The sequence below is a fragment of the Fusarium coffeatum genome, assembly GCF_003316985.1.
Source record: "Fusarium coffeatum strain FIESC_28 chromosome Unknown BRIP53273_contig_69, whole genome shotgun sequence".
NCBI classification, from domain to species: domain Eukaryota; kingdom Fungi; phylum Ascomycota; class Sordariomycetes; order Hypocreales; family Nectriaceae; genus Fusarium; species Fusarium coffeatum.
Window position 1 is genome coordinate 14,994 of NW_022157865.1, and position 16,198 is coordinate 31,191.

General features: G+C 48.2%; 3 protein-coding genes across 3 annotated transcripts; 1 reads left to right on the forward strand and 2 right to left on the reverse strand.

Moving 5' to 3' along the window:
• Positions 1 to 342: 342 nt before the first annotated feature.
• On the forward strand, positions 343 to 4,023 carry FIESC28_03209 (uncharacterized protein; the record flags this gene model as incomplete). The annotated part of the gene is made up of 8 exons (XM_031157358.1): positions 343 to 658; positions 710 to 874; positions 926 to 982; positions 1,047 to 1,115; positions 1,165 to 1,945; positions 2,009 to 3,399; positions 3,458 to 3,721; positions 3,893 to 4,023. The coding sequence occupies 8 exons, from the start codon at positions 343 to 345 to the stop codon at positions 4,021 to 4,023; spliced, it is 3,174 nt and encodes a 1,057-aa protein (XP_031018490.1).
• Positions 4,024 to 6,031: 2,008 nt separating this feature from the next.
• Positions 6,032 to 6,967, reverse strand: FIESC28_03210 (uncharacterized protein; the record flags this gene model as incomplete). Its single annotated transcript, XM_031157359.1, has 1 exon — positions 6,032 to 6,967. The coding sequence occupies one exon, from the start codon at positions 6,965 to 6,967 to the stop codon at positions 6,032 to 6,034; it is 936 nt and encodes a 311-aa protein (XP_031018491.1).
• A 3,101-nt stretch (positions 6,968 to 10,068) lies between these two features.
• On the reverse strand, positions 10,069 to 13,387 carry FIESC28_03211 (uncharacterized protein; the record flags this gene model as incomplete). Its single annotated transcript, XM_031157360.1, has 4 exons — positions 10,069 to 10,416; positions 10,481 to 10,791; positions 10,840 to 12,035; positions 12,231 to 13,387. The coding sequence occupies 4 exons, from the start codon at positions 13,385 to 13,387 to the stop codon at positions 10,069 to 10,071; spliced, it is 3,012 nt and encodes a 1,003-aa protein (XP_031018492.1).
• Between the last annotated feature and the right edge of the window lie 2,811 nt (positions 13,388 to 16,198).

Sequence of the window (16,198 nt, forward strand, 5' to 3'; positions counted from 1 at the left end):
CCGTGTTTCTACTCCGCCCAAATGGACTATTTACGCGGAAATTACTTGCGTGAATGCGGAATTTAAGGCTGACCTCCCATTGCCAATCTTGCTGTTTTGGGTCGTCAAAGACTCTAGACGGGCGAGCTGAACACACTAGACAGGGTCCTTAATGGGGCGAAGTATCAGGCGATGTTGTAGTTAGGCCTTTGGTGATGGCCTCGGCAAGGAATGGATATAGTTGCAACGGGTGCCTGGTTTGTTAGATATATGAAAATGGCTCATTGTATGAATAAGAGCTGCGTCCCATCGGCACAATGACCACCAAATCAACTCAATCACAATCAACATTAATCATTCACAATGTCGCGTCTAAGGAACAAAGTCTTGCCTGTTCTCGCAGTATCTTCTTTACCTTCATCCCATATCACGTCTGGACCTGACATATCATGGACAAAAGTCGGTTCTGGAAAAGACCATCTTCTCTCAGAGCTCGAGAGTCTATACTGGGATGGCGTCAGGACTGAGCTTGAGAACATTGTTCGCACTCTCAAAGTCTGGCAGCAACCAGAATATGCTCAAGTCACGATCCAAGATGAGGATGACGATCATATCCATGGATTCGATACATTTCTCGATCAGGTTTCCCACGAGGCTCGAGCACATGCCATAAGATATGGTCAGTACCTTGTTCCAGATAATTGTGTATTTCTTTTACTGACATACAAAGGGGAAATGAGAGAGAAACAAACAAAGAAGAAGAAAGACTGGTATCCTAACACCAAACCTTTCGGCACTAAATTTGCTAGAGATGCTGTTCTAGACAGCATATCGGATCGGATAGCGCAGCAGGTGAGCGATGGCATCAAGATCGACGTGCGACGGGAAATTAAAGGTACAATAATCAACCTTCATATTTGATATTATGCTAAGACTTGCTATCTAGCTGTCACGAAGCTCAAGGGTATAGAGCAGCGAGCCTGGATGCTGCTTCAAGCCGCCGGTATGTATTCTCTCCACGATTAAAAGGAGATACTGACAAGATTGGTAAGGGTTTCTGGATATAGAGAAGCTGATTGAACATCGTTCTCCTCCTGAAATGCTAGGATTATGGAAGAGACCAGCCATCCCTCAGCGTAAGTCCCAACTCCTGTAGATTCAAGCTACGTACTGACGCAAATACAGTTACTCTATCAAATGTTGAACAAGATGGAACTCTCAACTTTGAACCACTTCGTTGCATGCAAAAGCGATGCAAAAAGGTTATCCGAGGGAGCATGTTTGTCCATGACAAAACTGACTCTGAACCTGGTATCATTTGCGAAGAATGTTACCGAAATCATTATTACGGAAAAGAGGCATACACAAAAGCCTACAAGCACTGCATCCTGTCAGAGGCTATTACCCCTGAGATGAGCAGAAAGATCTGCAAGTGTCTCAATCTACAAGATACCAGTACAGGTGAACCACAGAGTCTATTTCCCATCGAGGAACCCAATAAACATAAAGATACCGGTAGTGAAGGGGAAAAGTGCGAACTTCTCCAACTCGGCGACATGGTCGCTCTTGCAAAATATCACGGACTGCAAGAGAGTGTAGGGGTCAAGCCACGATCTCAGAAAGACACTGAAAAGGCTGAGAAGCAGGCAAAGGCCGATTCGAGAGGACTCAGCTCGCGGTTTTACAAGAATTCTATTTTAAATGAGGAAAGGGCTGGTGAGAGTGACTTTGAGGCAGAGGAAGAGCTTGAGCCGGGACCTGAAGCCGAAGGTCGCAACCGACGTCTCAGTGCCTTGAAGGCTGTCCAGCAGCTGGGTGTCTCGGGCAATGTCAGTGTTGCGGAGGAGGCCGTCGGAGATACCGACATACCGCTGTTCTTCAGGAAACACGCAGAGAAGAATCCTTTTGGGAATGTTCACATGGCACTCAGGGTCGGGCCTCTTGTCGTTGAGAATGGTGTCTCGCAGTAAGTATTCCGTTGTACCCATCCTTATAATTCGCTTTAGTACACTATCTCACATTCTTGTAGTACCAAAGGCGGCGCTCTTGTCTCATTGAGGGAGATGCCCGTTTTCCAACAACGCTTTCATCTTCATACAATTCCAGGGCGTGAGCTAGCGATCGGCAGTGGTTCTGATCGTCTTCTTTGGCAACGTAAGAGGGAAGTCAAAGATCGCAAGAGATACAAGGCCTTCATGAAACAAGTCATAGGTGTGCCCTTCAGTGGAGGTCATACACTTCCACATGATCAGGAGCTTTCTGTTGTCCGTGATCTTTTGGCCGCTTGCGAGCAACAGTTCGATGATCCCAGCTTGTCTACGACTGACCAGCTCAAACTCCTCAACTCAGCACTAGAGCCAGTCCTGGGTAAGCTCAAGGCTCTTCTTGGCTCAAGGATGAAAGTGTATCTCAGCAGCATTGCTGAACGTCTGTTGGATAAGAACATCAAGCTGGCGTGGAGTACAACAAGCAACAACTGCCAAACCTTTTGCAGTTCGCTCATCGACAAAAACATATTTGGACCTCTTGTCAGCGGAGAACCTCCTAAGACTTTCACGGACGCAGCTCCTCTCTACGCCATGAGTTTCGTATGCCCAGATGAGGGCTACAAGAAGTCTAGAGGTGTACGAACCAAGTTCGATGTTCCGTTCGGGCTCACTGAAGAGTACCTCCTCCGCTTCCACTTCGGGCGTCACGGTGAGGCCGATATCATCGATACCTATCAAGAGTACTGGTATGACTGGGGTGCTTTTGGCAGTACACTGTACAAGTATCAGGACTTGTACCCGTGGGATTGCACAGAAGCTTATGGGAGATATCCAACTAAGTGCGGCGACTGTAACCTCGCCAAACACGTCTGGGCATTCCCATTTGACTCCTGGTCTATGTCTTCTCATCACTTATCAAGAGATCGTCACATGTACGCACCAGCATTGACTGATAAGACTTTAACAGCCGTTGGTCCAGATGCTACGCCAAGCTCGTGGATGCGCAACCGGCTTACTGTCCTGTCAGCAATGTCTACCCTTCACCGAGCTGCCACAGCCATGGCTCACTCACTCAAGTTCCAAAAGGCCACTGCATGGCTACACAAAGGCCCGTCGCATACTCTTCTAGACCCGTCGCTGAAAAGAGTTAAACTGGGTGGTATACACCGTGCTCAACCATGCAGTCACTACTTCGAAGCAGGTGTTTATAGCCACTACTTCATCGCCCCATGGGCTACACTTACACGGCCTAGGCAAGTCGAAGCCTACGAAAAACAGCGCAACGGCCGTGTTAACCTCCCCGATGTACCAAGTTCGTCCCGCAAGCGTCGTTTTGCTCGCCACATAGAACTGCCAGAGTACAACTACCTAGACTTTTCAGGCCAGACGACGCTTATGCAGCTCAACGCGGCCAATGATACTGCACCACCTTGTCACCACCACATCGGCATGGATAAGGTAGACGGCTGTTATAGCGACTCACACTTCAGTCCCACATCGGAGAAGCCTCGTCATGTATGCGCAAGCGGGTGCGGAAGTTCTACGCGCAATGCGGCCGAGTGTGCGAGTGGAGAGACTATCAGAGCCGCAGAGGCAGCTGCGTTGGCAGAAAGTGCTTCACATTCTCATGGAGGGGGTCATTCTAATAGTGGAGGAGGGACTTCAAGTTGTGGTGGAGGAAGTTCGAGTTGTGGTGGAGGAAGTTCGAGTTGTGGTGGGGGGAGCAGTTGTGGAAGTTCAGGTTTCTGAGGGGTGTAAGTCGAAGCATGTACTGTTGAGTAAATATCTTGTCAACTGTAATATAGCGTTGTGTATGCTGTACTGTACAGTAGTGGTGGTAACTGGTCTTGCCTTTTCGTGCATTAAACCCATGCAAGGCACTTCAACGGTTCACTCTAATAGCTAACGTTAGCATCTGTATACAGTGCTGGTAGAGTTTGCTAAACTTCAACTGCCTGCCCCTCTTGCAGTCTTTGCTAGTTTCTCAACCTCCGAACCTTCTACAGGTTACCATCATCCTGTTCAACCGAGTGCTAAATCTCTTCTTCGTGCATAAGACTTACATTATATATCCATAATAACTCACTAGCCGTGAAAACCTTTATCTTTGCATATTCTAACAACTCTTCCACCGAACAAAGTGGAGGAACACACGATTCATTCTTCGCTTCAACGGGAGATCCGCATGTCAGTCTATCCACAGTCTTCCAGCAGAATGGTTCTGAAGTCTTTTTTCACGTTTCTTCGCCACTGTTTAAAGACTTCTCTCGCTCCGCTACGGCCCGAGTTGTTTCTCGAGCTTGACACATGGCCATCTGGATCCGCGGCATGATCGGTTCGATTTAGTCTTCTGTCAGTCGGTCACTAAGAGTGAAGATACTGAATTTGAGCGATTTACATGCTTTACTAAGAAATTTCTGCGCAATTTGTTCAACATTCTGATGAGATGGTTACTGGGTGTGGTATCTTGACTGATGCTTGTAAGATATAGAGCTACTGCAATACAACACAACTGCAGCTCAACAACTTGACCAATATTACCTCGCTGTAAGAAATCCCGACAAAAACTACAAGCTTCCTTGATGCACACACTTTAGAAGTTCTCTCCACCTCTCTTGCGACCCTCTGTGTCGGTGTCAGTCTCCACCAGCTCTGGTCGGCGAAACTCCACAGAACAGCACTTCCTGAGTCAAAGATGTCCACGACAGCAGATGACGAAAACAGTAAAGTATCACAAAGCATGTGATGAGAGAGAAAAGGCTGCATTGGCGTATCACTCGTCCAATGCCAAGAGAGCAAAGTGTCTTGTCTTGTCTAGTCTGTAGGGTAGGGCAGGGCTCTTCTGGGTCATCTCCACCTTACGCCACGTTGTGTGCTGTGCCGTGATGTGATGCTGCGATCTGCCAGGCACAATGACAACTAACTGCACGCTAGTCAAGGCAGACAATTGTCTGATTGGCCCTGTGTCCAGGTACAGGGCAGCCGTTGGGAGGCAAAACAGTTCTCGGCAGGGCAAAAGCCAAACTTTATGCCTCATAAACTACCACCACAATTGAGTCAGTGGTGGCAACCAAAAGCACCAAGTTTCTTCTAGCTGCTTTTCCCTACAGTAAACAAGCACATGGCTTGACTTGGGCTTGGGCTTCTTGCGGCCCGCTACCGAGGAATATGATTTAGAAATAGATGCCATTTTTGACAGCTTTGTGTGACACTCTTTTCCAACCACCTTCGTCACAGCTGAGTTATTATTATCCTCCACAGGTAACTCAAAGTTATTAATGTCTTAACAATGTCCGGGAACTTGCTTATTCACTTCCGTCGCCGAAAATCTTCCCCGAAGAAACAAATGCCTACACAGTCCGTGAGAGCGCACAAAGCAAGGTCCACTGCTAGCTAGCCCCTTTATTGAAACAAGACCAACCTGCATTAGTTCACCACCTACACAAGCCCCAGTACAGGGCACTCGTGGGAACCTCGGAGCCTATTATCGTTCTCATGTACCCATCGAGAAAACGCACCAAGAATTGCAAAAGAAGAAAACTTATGCAACCAAATGAAGAGATTTTTCACACGGTAGTAATCAGTTGATAAGAGTTAGAACAATCGGTGTAACTCCCCATGTAGTTTATTTCATCAATTTGCGTGACTGACAGGCTCAAAATCTCTTCAGGTACCCAAAGATCTGAGAAGAGACTTGGCAGACCAGGTTGGCTCAAGCAAGTCCCAAGTACAGACAAAAGTAAAGATGATTGTAACGCGGGGATTTGGAAGATCATTTTGACAGTTAATATATCTGAGGCAACAGCAAGGACACACATTAATGTTAATCGAGATCACGTTTTTTTATCACAAGACGAAGTGGAAATAAGAAGTGAAGGTAAATATATATCATATAATATATAATTTAGAAGTGGTAATAGATAAAGATCCCAAAGACAGTATCCAAGATGATGATGGATAACATGTTGATTCCCGCGCACCGTAAACACCAGGTATAGATAGAATAAGCCCAATTCTATAAAATCAAGTTTACGCAAATGTCAAGCTGATAGCAATGTCATAGCTTATTTGCCGGAGTAGTCAATGTCGACGGTGAGGCGGACCTTCTTGTCGTTGATGTTGAGACCAATACCATCCTCAGCCTCCATACCGCCGAGGTAGGCGTTCTCGCCAGTGCCACCGGGGTTGATGGTGGAGCAGGTGTTGTGACCGCAAACTCGGAGACCGGGGATGTCGAGGTTCTCCTTGGCGGAGACAAGGCAAGAAGCATCGGCGCCGGACCAGCCACCGTTGCGCTCACTGCCGAAGTCAAACTCGAGCCAAGTACCGGCAACGAGACCCATGGCGGTGGTAGGAACCTCCTTGGAGGCACAGGCGCAGCCACCCTGGGAGTCCTCGTCGAAAGCAACGACCTGAGAGCTCTTGCCAGAGACGGTGAAGTGGAGGGGAATGTTCTTGGCGAAGAAACCATCGATCAGGCCCAGAGGGCCGATCTTGTTCCAGCAAGCACACTGCTTGTCCTCGCTGTGGTCGTTCTTGAAGGTGGTGGTGTAGGTGTACTTGTCGGCGACGTCAGAGTCGACGGTCATCATGTTGCAACCGTAGCTGCCCTCAACACCAGTGTTACCAGTAGAGGCGATGTCCTCAAGAGTGGCACGCTTGGCCTTCTTGCCACCACAGAAGGGCTTGAAGCCAGAGCCGGAGCTGTGCTTCTTACCCTTGTTAAGGGTGGGGAGCTCGGGAGTAGAGGGGCCGTTGGCGGCGTAGGACTTGGGCACGGCCTCCTCCTCCTTCTTGGGCTCGACGGGAGCGGGAGCCTCGGGGACAGCGGTAGCGGGAGCGGCGGCAGCAGTGACAACGTGAGTCTCGTAAACAGTGACGGGGTTGTTGGCGACGATGAAGTCACGCTTGGCGTGGGCACGCTGGTGAGCGTGGCCGCTGGGGTGAGCAGAGGCGCCGAGGGCGGCAGCCAGGAGAACGGCGGAGGAGCTGAACTTCATTTTGAATGTTTTTCGTAAAAGACGTTGCTTTTGGGGTATTTCCGGATCACTTTGGGTTGCCTTTATATAAGGACTGTGTTGCAAGTTGGTTTAAAGGGAGTGTGTTAACGCGTAGCGTTTTTGAAGGAGTGACTAGAAGGCAACGGCCGTGATTCAAAGACTGAAGAGTGAGGAATAGAAGGAGAAACAGACGAGGGAGGAAGTGAGGGTTATAAAGGTGAGCAAGGGGTGTGTGTCTTGACTCCCCTTTGACCACTTGTGGGTGGTGTGTGCCTGAACGCCATGTCTCTGTCATGTCCTTCTTTCGTCCGCATTTCCAGATGGGCACGCCCCAAGCCCAAGGATGTTGAACAAGCCCTTGCTTCAGTTCCCACATCGCTTTTCCCTCTCCTCTCCTCTTTGCTCCGCCAGAAGATGCACTGTCAGCGGTGGAGCTGGGATGTGGGCGAGCATCAGCACCTACACCGACGCCAAAACCAATGCAGAAACGACGCTAATCAGACTTGTGATGCGATGGCCCACCACCCTAGAGTCCAAATTCAAGCTCTGCTTCCGACAGGTCCCAGGGGTAAGGGATCTCATCCCTGTCAGGTACCAAGCCCACTGGATTGGTCAATGTCGCCCTACATCAATTCCCATGCCGAAATGGTCAATTCCCTTCCTCCCCCTACCAGGCCAGATCGCCGGCCGCGTCAGCAGGCTCTGCCAGGTACAGTAAGTGTAAACAGAGGGAAAAAAACAGGGCCGCTGGTTCCAGCGGTCGGCTAGACCAGAGAAGAACTAATAATGGAAGACGGTATGGCGATCGCTGATCATCTTGTCTAGAATTCGGATTGTCGATGAAGCTGGTATCAAGGCGAAGAAATTGTTCATCTCCAGAAAAAAATACAGAAACAGTAGCGATTTTCAGAAACCAACAGGCCATGAACGGGATCGAAAAAGCAAATGCAACATGACTTTGAGAAGGAAAATGACATCCATGAATGTTTCTTGCTCGGACAATGCCTTTTCGTCCCGACCTGCAGTTGACCTGCATTTGTTTGCTTAGACTTGCATCTCGCTCACTGTGTCTTGTGTTGAAGCCTGACTGTGACTGTGACTACGACTATGACTGGCGAATGATTGAATCGTTGTCTGTCGTGGCAGCCATGATCAATGCGGTGAATCGATGCTTGAATACGTGGACCCATAGCGGTAGCGTGGGGAACGCACTCGATGAGTGACCGGATGCTGTGTGCTGTAAATCGCCTGCCACGATGTTTACGGCAGCGTATACGTGTATCGTATCTGAGTGCATGCGCGTAGCCTGTATCATGAACCGCTGTGAGGGCCAAGCGTTTAATCGCAACAGTCGAAAGCTTCTTTGTTCAGAGTCCGATTCGCTAAAGACTAAAGAGGCGGCGCCCTCTTTCTCACCGTTCGACCCGTCGTTGGTGTGTTTCGTAATTTTGGTAGCGTTCTCTCCCCCAGACGACGCTTCACGCCGCAGCCGCCCTCCCTCCCTCCTTTTTCCAAACAAATGCTGTAAACAACATGGTGACAGTATCCGTAACTAAGCTGACTGCCGCTGATGACCTGACATGGTCGAATCAAATCAAATTAGACACTTTCGCTTCCCGGATTGGAATGAGGCCGGTCGCAGGCACGGTTGACGATGGCATGGTCCCTGGGGGCTGTGGAAATGAGACAATCCAGCCACTCACGTCTTTTAGGGGAGGCTTCTGATCTGACTCGAGAGATCCGCTCCAGGCTTGGCTGGATTGATAACAGCAGGCGGTGGCTTATGGCAGAACAGTCAATGACACGACTGGGCCATCATTACAGAGATGATGTCTCGCTCAATACACAAAGGAATGTCGATGAACAAAGAATTCATGAAACATCCAAGTTCAGATAATCCATACATCTCGAACGTTGTAGACGCTCAGCACTTGCTGTTACCATTTCTTTTCCTTAAACTCTCAGAATCAATGATTGGTTGGTCCGGAAGTTGAATAATAAACAAGGACCCCAGCAACAAGAACCAGGGCAGGACCACACAGGGGGTGCAGCGTACAGACGGCTTTAACACTAGATCGAGTTATTACCCATGTTCTTAGCATGTTCTATCGATCCTTCTTCCTTTGCAATTCAGGAGGCAACCACAAGCAATTCGCCATATACCGGATCGACGCTTCAGCTCAACGCTAAACTCACAGCGTCTTCATTCTAAAATAGTTATCTGAAAGCTTGCTTTGCAACGCATCGGCATACCAGACGGTATCTTTGTCTCCCGACGATTTAGTTTGTCTCATCTCATCTCAACAAAGACACGCATCGTCATTCATTCTAGAACCAAGGACAAAGACTGCACACCATGAGCCATTTTCCAATGCAAAGTGTTAAGCATTGTTACTAAAAACCCTTCCCGTTATTAGTAGCTGATCCTTCCTGATACGATATTACTATAATCCCGGGCTGTATAATGTAGTGAAGATGTGGAGACTCCCCGCTTCCAAGTTGCTATTCCTAGCATTATGGAGTCAAGGCACTCCCCAGACCATGTTCGTCTGGAGATGGATGGTCGTTGAGATAACCTTTCAGGGTCTGTGATGAGCGAGATTGAGCAATGTGAATGTCAAGAAAGGGGCGAGCAAAAGAAGGCAAAGTGCCTTCTTGTGTCTTACAGATTTAGAGTAGATCTTCCGGTTCCTATTTCGCTTGGTCCTTGATCTCATGCCAAAGCGGAAACTATTGAATGGGGCACCGGGAGAGTCTCTAGATTCTAGAATTGACACTGAAACATTTCTTGGCTGGTTCAAGGTTAGGCGTATTACAAGAATGATTTATCTCAAATTTGGGGGTAAGATCCCTTTGTGTACTACTAGTACAACACGGTGATACGTCGGGACATTATTAACAGTCAGATAGGAGATGAGACAAGGCAAGGCGGACGAACATCCACGTTGTAGAGAGAGACCTCTTGGATAAATCACCTCTGTTGAGTTCTAGCTAACGCCGCCAGAGACCAGTTGTTGCTCATTTCAACCTTTCGAGATAGCGCGCCAAGGTTTAACTATACAACCGCACTTCCAAAACAAAAACCGAAAGCAAGCGATGTATCAGAAGTAGCTTCTCATAGCATCTTCGTAGCCAGTACCACCCTTCAAGTCCTGTCCAAACTTGGCGTGAACGTCAAGAACTTGTTTGATGTGTCGTATACTGAGAGCCTCGCCCTTGTTAACGGCAAGGTCCTGAGCCGAGCCTACCACGTTCTTGATTTCCCGTCCGTTGAGATCCTGCTTCGAGAGCGCGTTCAAATCATCCTCTGTCAGCGGTTCCACCTTGAGTTTGCCCAACTTTTGAACGCGGTCCAAGAACATCATGAAGATGGTCCGCTTCGCCTTGGAGTCAAGGTTGTCGTACCGCAATGCGATGTGAATTCGAGACTGGAACGCTTCGTCGAATGTCTGGAACACTCCCAGATTAGTAATTGCACCTTAATAACAACTGCGAAGTTAATAAGATACGCACCTCTACCCGGTTGGTCGTAAGGAACAGGATTCCCTGGAAGTATTCCAGTTGCCGGAGGAAGATGCTCACAAGGGCATTGCGATGGATATCATGCATATTACGCTTCTCAAGGAATACATCTGCCTCGTCCAAAAGGAGAATCGCGCCCCATGCGTGACAGATGTCCAGTATCTTCTGCAACTCCGCCTCGAGAAACCGCGAGTCTGTTCCAAGTTCTCCAGCTGAGGCCATATACAGCGGGCACTGAAGTAGCTCCGCGATGCCCTCAGCAGTGAGTGTCTTGCCCGTCCCAGGAGGTCCATGCAAAACAGCTTCGAAAGTTAGCTTTCCTCACAAAAAAGGACATTTGTTTGACTTACTGACAAGGCCTTTTCCTTTGCCTTGGATCACATCATCAATCGTGTTCGCTGCATGGTACTTGCGAGACTTGACCAGAGCTTTGATCAAATCCTTGGTGCCATCCTCAAGAACCAAAGAATCCCAGGCCTTCTCGTTCCACTTGATTTCATTAACCCCAGAGACAGCGAGCTCAAGCCATTGCTTTTCCGAAAAGGCAAACCCAAGCACTACTGGCGAGGCAATAAGATATTCCTCGTCAGTGAACTCGAGAACGTCGCTTTCGTCGTCCTTTTTGCTATTAGTCTCGCTCTCCTCTTCGCCGCCGTTCTTAGATGGAAGCTTATCAAGTTCGGCTTCCTCTGGTTCGTCCTCAATTTCGCTTTTCGGGAATCGAACCATCCGTACCTCTCCGTCAGAGTTCTTGTATACCTTGGTGACAAACTTGACCTTTTCTCCATCGGAATCCGAGCAGCCACAGCAGTTGTCCGAGTCCGAGTCAGAATCCTCACTATCGGAAAGAATGTCAGGATCCTTAGGCTTGACAGTTGAGACGCTGTAGTTAGGGTTGATCCTTCGGAAGATAGTTGGATCAATCATAACACGACTAGGTTGGATGTTAAACTTCAGTACTTGGCCCTTCTTTCGCTTCATGAAAGCAATGCCCTGGTAGCTCTTGTAGTGGACGCCACCAAGTGACACGAACTTTTTACCTCGCTCGATCAAGTCACGACGGAGCTTATCCTCGTTCTGATGATACTGTAGCGGGTAACATGAGAGGCTGGTGATCTTCTTGGCTCCCTGGAATTCTTCTAGTTCCACTGACGTGCTGCCGTAGCCGAATCTTTTGCCATCAAACTCGAAGTACTTTCCGTCGACGTAGTAGAACTCTCCCTTGATGATGCTGCGATGGAGCTGTGCCATCTCGACCTTGAAGACTCGTGGCTCCTGGGTGGTTCCGTAAGTCGTCGTATAGGCCAGTGTGTTGGGCTTCCACAATGCCCAAAGCAAGTCGAACGTGATGAGACCGCTCTCAAGCATGGGGTAGAGGCTTTCCTTCGTAGATTCGAAGTCATGATCGAGGTACTTGATCATTACTCTCAAGTGTTTCCTCTTGTCCTTGAGTCGTCCTTTGTTCTTCTTTCGAGCCTTCTTAGTCTCGCCAGCAGGCTTAGCTTTCCGTAACGCCTTGAGATGGCTGCGCATGTCTTCTAAGTACCTAGAGCGAGTTAGCAGGTATGTCTCAAAGTTTCCCTGCCGTCAAGATATTATAAAAAGTGGCCACCGAAAGCCTAAGAGACGAAATAATTCAGATCCTTCATGCAAGTTTCCACTAGCACTTAGACCAACTCATTTTGGCGTCATATGCTTTGGGTGACAACTTCTCTACCACATCGTAGTGTCTGAGACTTACAGGAACAGGAGATTGGGGTTAATCTTGGGGACCTCATCCACCAGACTGATACCTTCGACGTTACCGATCACATCTTGCAAGCACTCGCGAAGGAGTTTGCTCTTAATATCGACAAGGGTCGTTCTATACTTGCCCTCCCAGTCAAAGGTTCGGCGGACATGAAAGATGAAATCTTCGTACTGGGAATCGGTATCTGCGTCGGCTGTGTCCTGCAGCTTGTAATTGTGAATGTTGCTGTCCCACACCTGATCGACCCGCTTGAAAGCCGGATTCTTGATCTTTTTGTCTTTGCCCTTCTTCTTTTTCTTCTTGGTACCTTCCGAACTGTCAGAATCATCGTCGTCCTCCGAGTCGTTATTCTGGAGTTCTGTGGGGATCGGAAGTCCTCGAGCCGGACGGCGTCTACCCAGGCCAAGTGCTGCGGATGCCTGATCCATTGCGGCTGCACTTTGGGAAGGGACCGGATAGGAAGTGGGCTGCAATGAATACGGGTGCATCGGTGCGCCATAGGAAGCATAATTAGCTGAACTGGCCAGCTGATGCTGGAGTTGGGCAAATTGGAGCTCCAGTGCCTTGAACTGGCTTTTTAGATCACGTTTCGATGACTTCTTGTCGTCTTTAGATTTCGTATCATCGTCTGAAGAAGAATCCGAGTCAGATGAATCCGAGTCATCGTCATTCGAGGCAGTCCCCGAATCAGAGTCGGAAGAAGTGTCAGGAATCTTGTTCTTGTTCTTCTTTTGCTTGATAGATTTTTTGCCCTTGGTCGAACTTGTTTTGCTTACACGCTTCGTCTTCTTTTTGTCCTTGTTCTTCATACCGACTCGCTTCTTGAGTGATCCTGCAGTCCTAGATGGCTTGTCATCGTCATCTGAATCCGACGAAGCGCCTTCATTCGAATTGCCAGAACCATCCACATCCTCCTGCTCAGAAGATGCTTTGGTCGTTCTGTTCTTGGGTTTCTTTTGGGGACGCTTTTTTTTTGAGCTGGAATCGTCATTGTTGGTTTGCTTTGCCGTCTCAGAAGAAGCTACATCGAGATTTGTCGCGGTTGTGTCCTTAGCATTCTTGGTATCCGACTCGTCTTGGGCAGGCTTTTGGGTGGTGTCCTCGCCACCCTGGCGATCTGATGGACTTATGGAATCCTTGGGATCCATTCTGATGAGAGGTGTGATTTCTTTCTGCTGGGATAGTATGATTCTTAATTCTTTGTGGAAAGGATGAAGGTGTATCAATAGGCCACTGAATACCTACAGAAGAGAAGGGTTGAAGAAAAGAAAGAGACAGCCGAACGAGATGGAGGTAGAAATAGCTACCTTAGTACTTACGTGGACTGCATATAACAGAAGGCAGCAGCAACGCAGTCAACCACTGGCCGCAGGTAAGAATCGTCCTAGGTTTAGGGTGCTAAAATAAAAGTGGCTAGGTACCTACCTAAGCTGGCATAAAATGACCAAATTATTTTGTCTCTTATGTTCCCAGCGGCTGAGGAGAAGTAGAAATAGGCAGGCACCAACCGCATCAAGCCACAGAAACGTGAAGGGGTATTCTATCCTCAAGATATTATTGGACAAGGGCAGATGGTTCAGCAACAATCATTCCACCACATTAGGACTATAGGTCGGCTGCAGATGACAATCCATGATTCTGGCTGGGTAAGCCTACAGGCAGCCAAGAGCAATCCATGGATGCCAACATCAATACTACATGCAAACGCCTAGGCACTCTTGTATAACGTTCGGCGATGATCCGGTGAAGAATTGCAGGGGATTTACAGCGAGGCAGATAGTTGTTGGACGTTTGAGGTTATTCCAGTTCACATCGAGCAAGTCACATAGCGTTAGGTTGGTGCTTGCATGGAGCCTGATTATCATGGAGGTCTGGCTACACCATCAGACACGCTAAAGAAGAATGTAACTTAGTGGATCTGAGGCCTTGACGCTAAAATAGCCACAACCAACTGACAGTTGATGATCTTTACTCCGTCAGCCTCAACTCTACAAACATGGAAGGGTATCACTGCAGGTAATGGACACCGTAACAAACAACTGCTGCCAAGGTTGAAAAAGGGTCTTTAGTACCATGTATCCCAGTCCGCATTGCTGAGACAAATCAGAGAGTCCCCATCTTTAGTCACCCCGCGAATAGCCTTTCTAACGCCTGCCACCAATACATCTGTAACAAATGTCGACCGCCTCACCATTCTTTTATTGACCAATGAGAGAAGATTTTGTCAAACCAGTCAACAGAATACTGGTTATGAGTCCTTGCCGGGGCGAAAAGGCCAATTTCAATTATACTTCACATGTAATACAAGGGCAGAAGGGATTGCATCGGACCTGGGTTGGCAGGCAAACCAATAAGTTACCTGCCTTGTAGCAAACCTATCCTCAATAAAAGTTTGGCTGAAGCTGTCCATGAGTGCAACATTAACCTACCCCGCTCGTATCGGTGCAATGTCAAGATCATGAATACGATAGATGACAGAGTGAAGTCGCTGAGATTGACATTCTACTGCAAGAACCCACATGCAGTGCTTGTGTTTGTCTGGGTAAACAGTTTCTGCATTCACTGCTATCATCAATAATAGCGAACAAGCGCCATGTAGATACTGCTTGTATGGTTACCACCTTTGCTGATGTGCTGGCGATGTGCAGAAACTGGTCACAGCATGAAGCAGCCGACAAACGCCGTCCAGTACTTGTGCACCCAGTGTCACTTCATCGGGCAGTCGAGACGATAATTTTAGGATAGTTGCATAGGAGGTAATAAGTTTCCAGGTTGACTAAAATTCGATGGTCGGGTACCGGGTAGTCCAGCAACAACGTGATGTTGCTATTCATGTTTCATGTGAAAAGATATCATGTTCGTCAGTGATTGCCTCAAAGTATGTGCTCCCTGTTGTGTCTGTCAGCTTTTGAGGTTGATTATCAGGTAGGACTCTTCACGTCTAATGAGGCGCTAGAGTCATGGAGGATCCCTCGATACTTTGACCTGACCTAAACGTCTTGGACGAGAAGCACCAATGAAGAAAACGATGACGATCCGTGTGAGGTCCGCCTGAGATAAGATGTAAGAGCAGACCCAGTATAAGTTATCAGCGTGTTATCACCGGGGATTAGATCCATGTCTGGTATTTTCAACTTTGTCCAAGCTTTTTGTAAACGAGCCGAGAAAAACCTGGCCAGCCCCTCTCACAGATCCCTTGGTGCACATTACTAGTTAGCTTGCAGTATTTGAGACACTGCTTCGAATTCATCATTTCATATATATCTAGACCTTCCAATACCGGGTATACCAAAGATGACGCTCCTGAATTTTATAATCTGTAATCAATGAACCTATAAGAGTCTTCATTTGTCGACAATCGAAGGACGTATCATGGATGATTGTCTCCCACGGATATTCATTGGATTAGCGCGCCCCGCGATGCTGCAAGCATCCATTGTAAACAAGCTCCCGGGCAAGATGGAGCAAGAGCACAGACCTTCCCAGGTCCGTGAACCAATTGATGGCCTTCACAACGTCATCACTGTCGCGAAAGTAGCTCCTTCCCGCAGGTAGATCCGGTGGATTGAACCTTGAAGGAGCTGAGGGAAAGAAGTTGGAAGAGTTGGTTTTCCTTTTCTCCTCTTCAATCTCATCTCCGAGGCCCTTTGTCCAGGCCTGAGTCTTGCAAGCTGCAATCAGCCGTCAATCAATCGCTGCACAGAGAGATCTTTCTGAGACAGCATCGCTTCTGGATCCAAATTTAGTTTGATCCGTTGCGACACAGCAGCATTGCGCTTTCGTGGATCGGCCGATTGCAACCAAGACAGACTCGTACTAACTCAACTGTACGCGACGCCAACTCTTTCCCTCCGGAGCCTGAGACTGAGACTCTCTTCAGCTCAACTCCCTTTGTCTTCAGCACACCTAACTCTCTTACTCAAATCAGCAGCTGAGCTTCGTGGCTCACAGCAGTCATT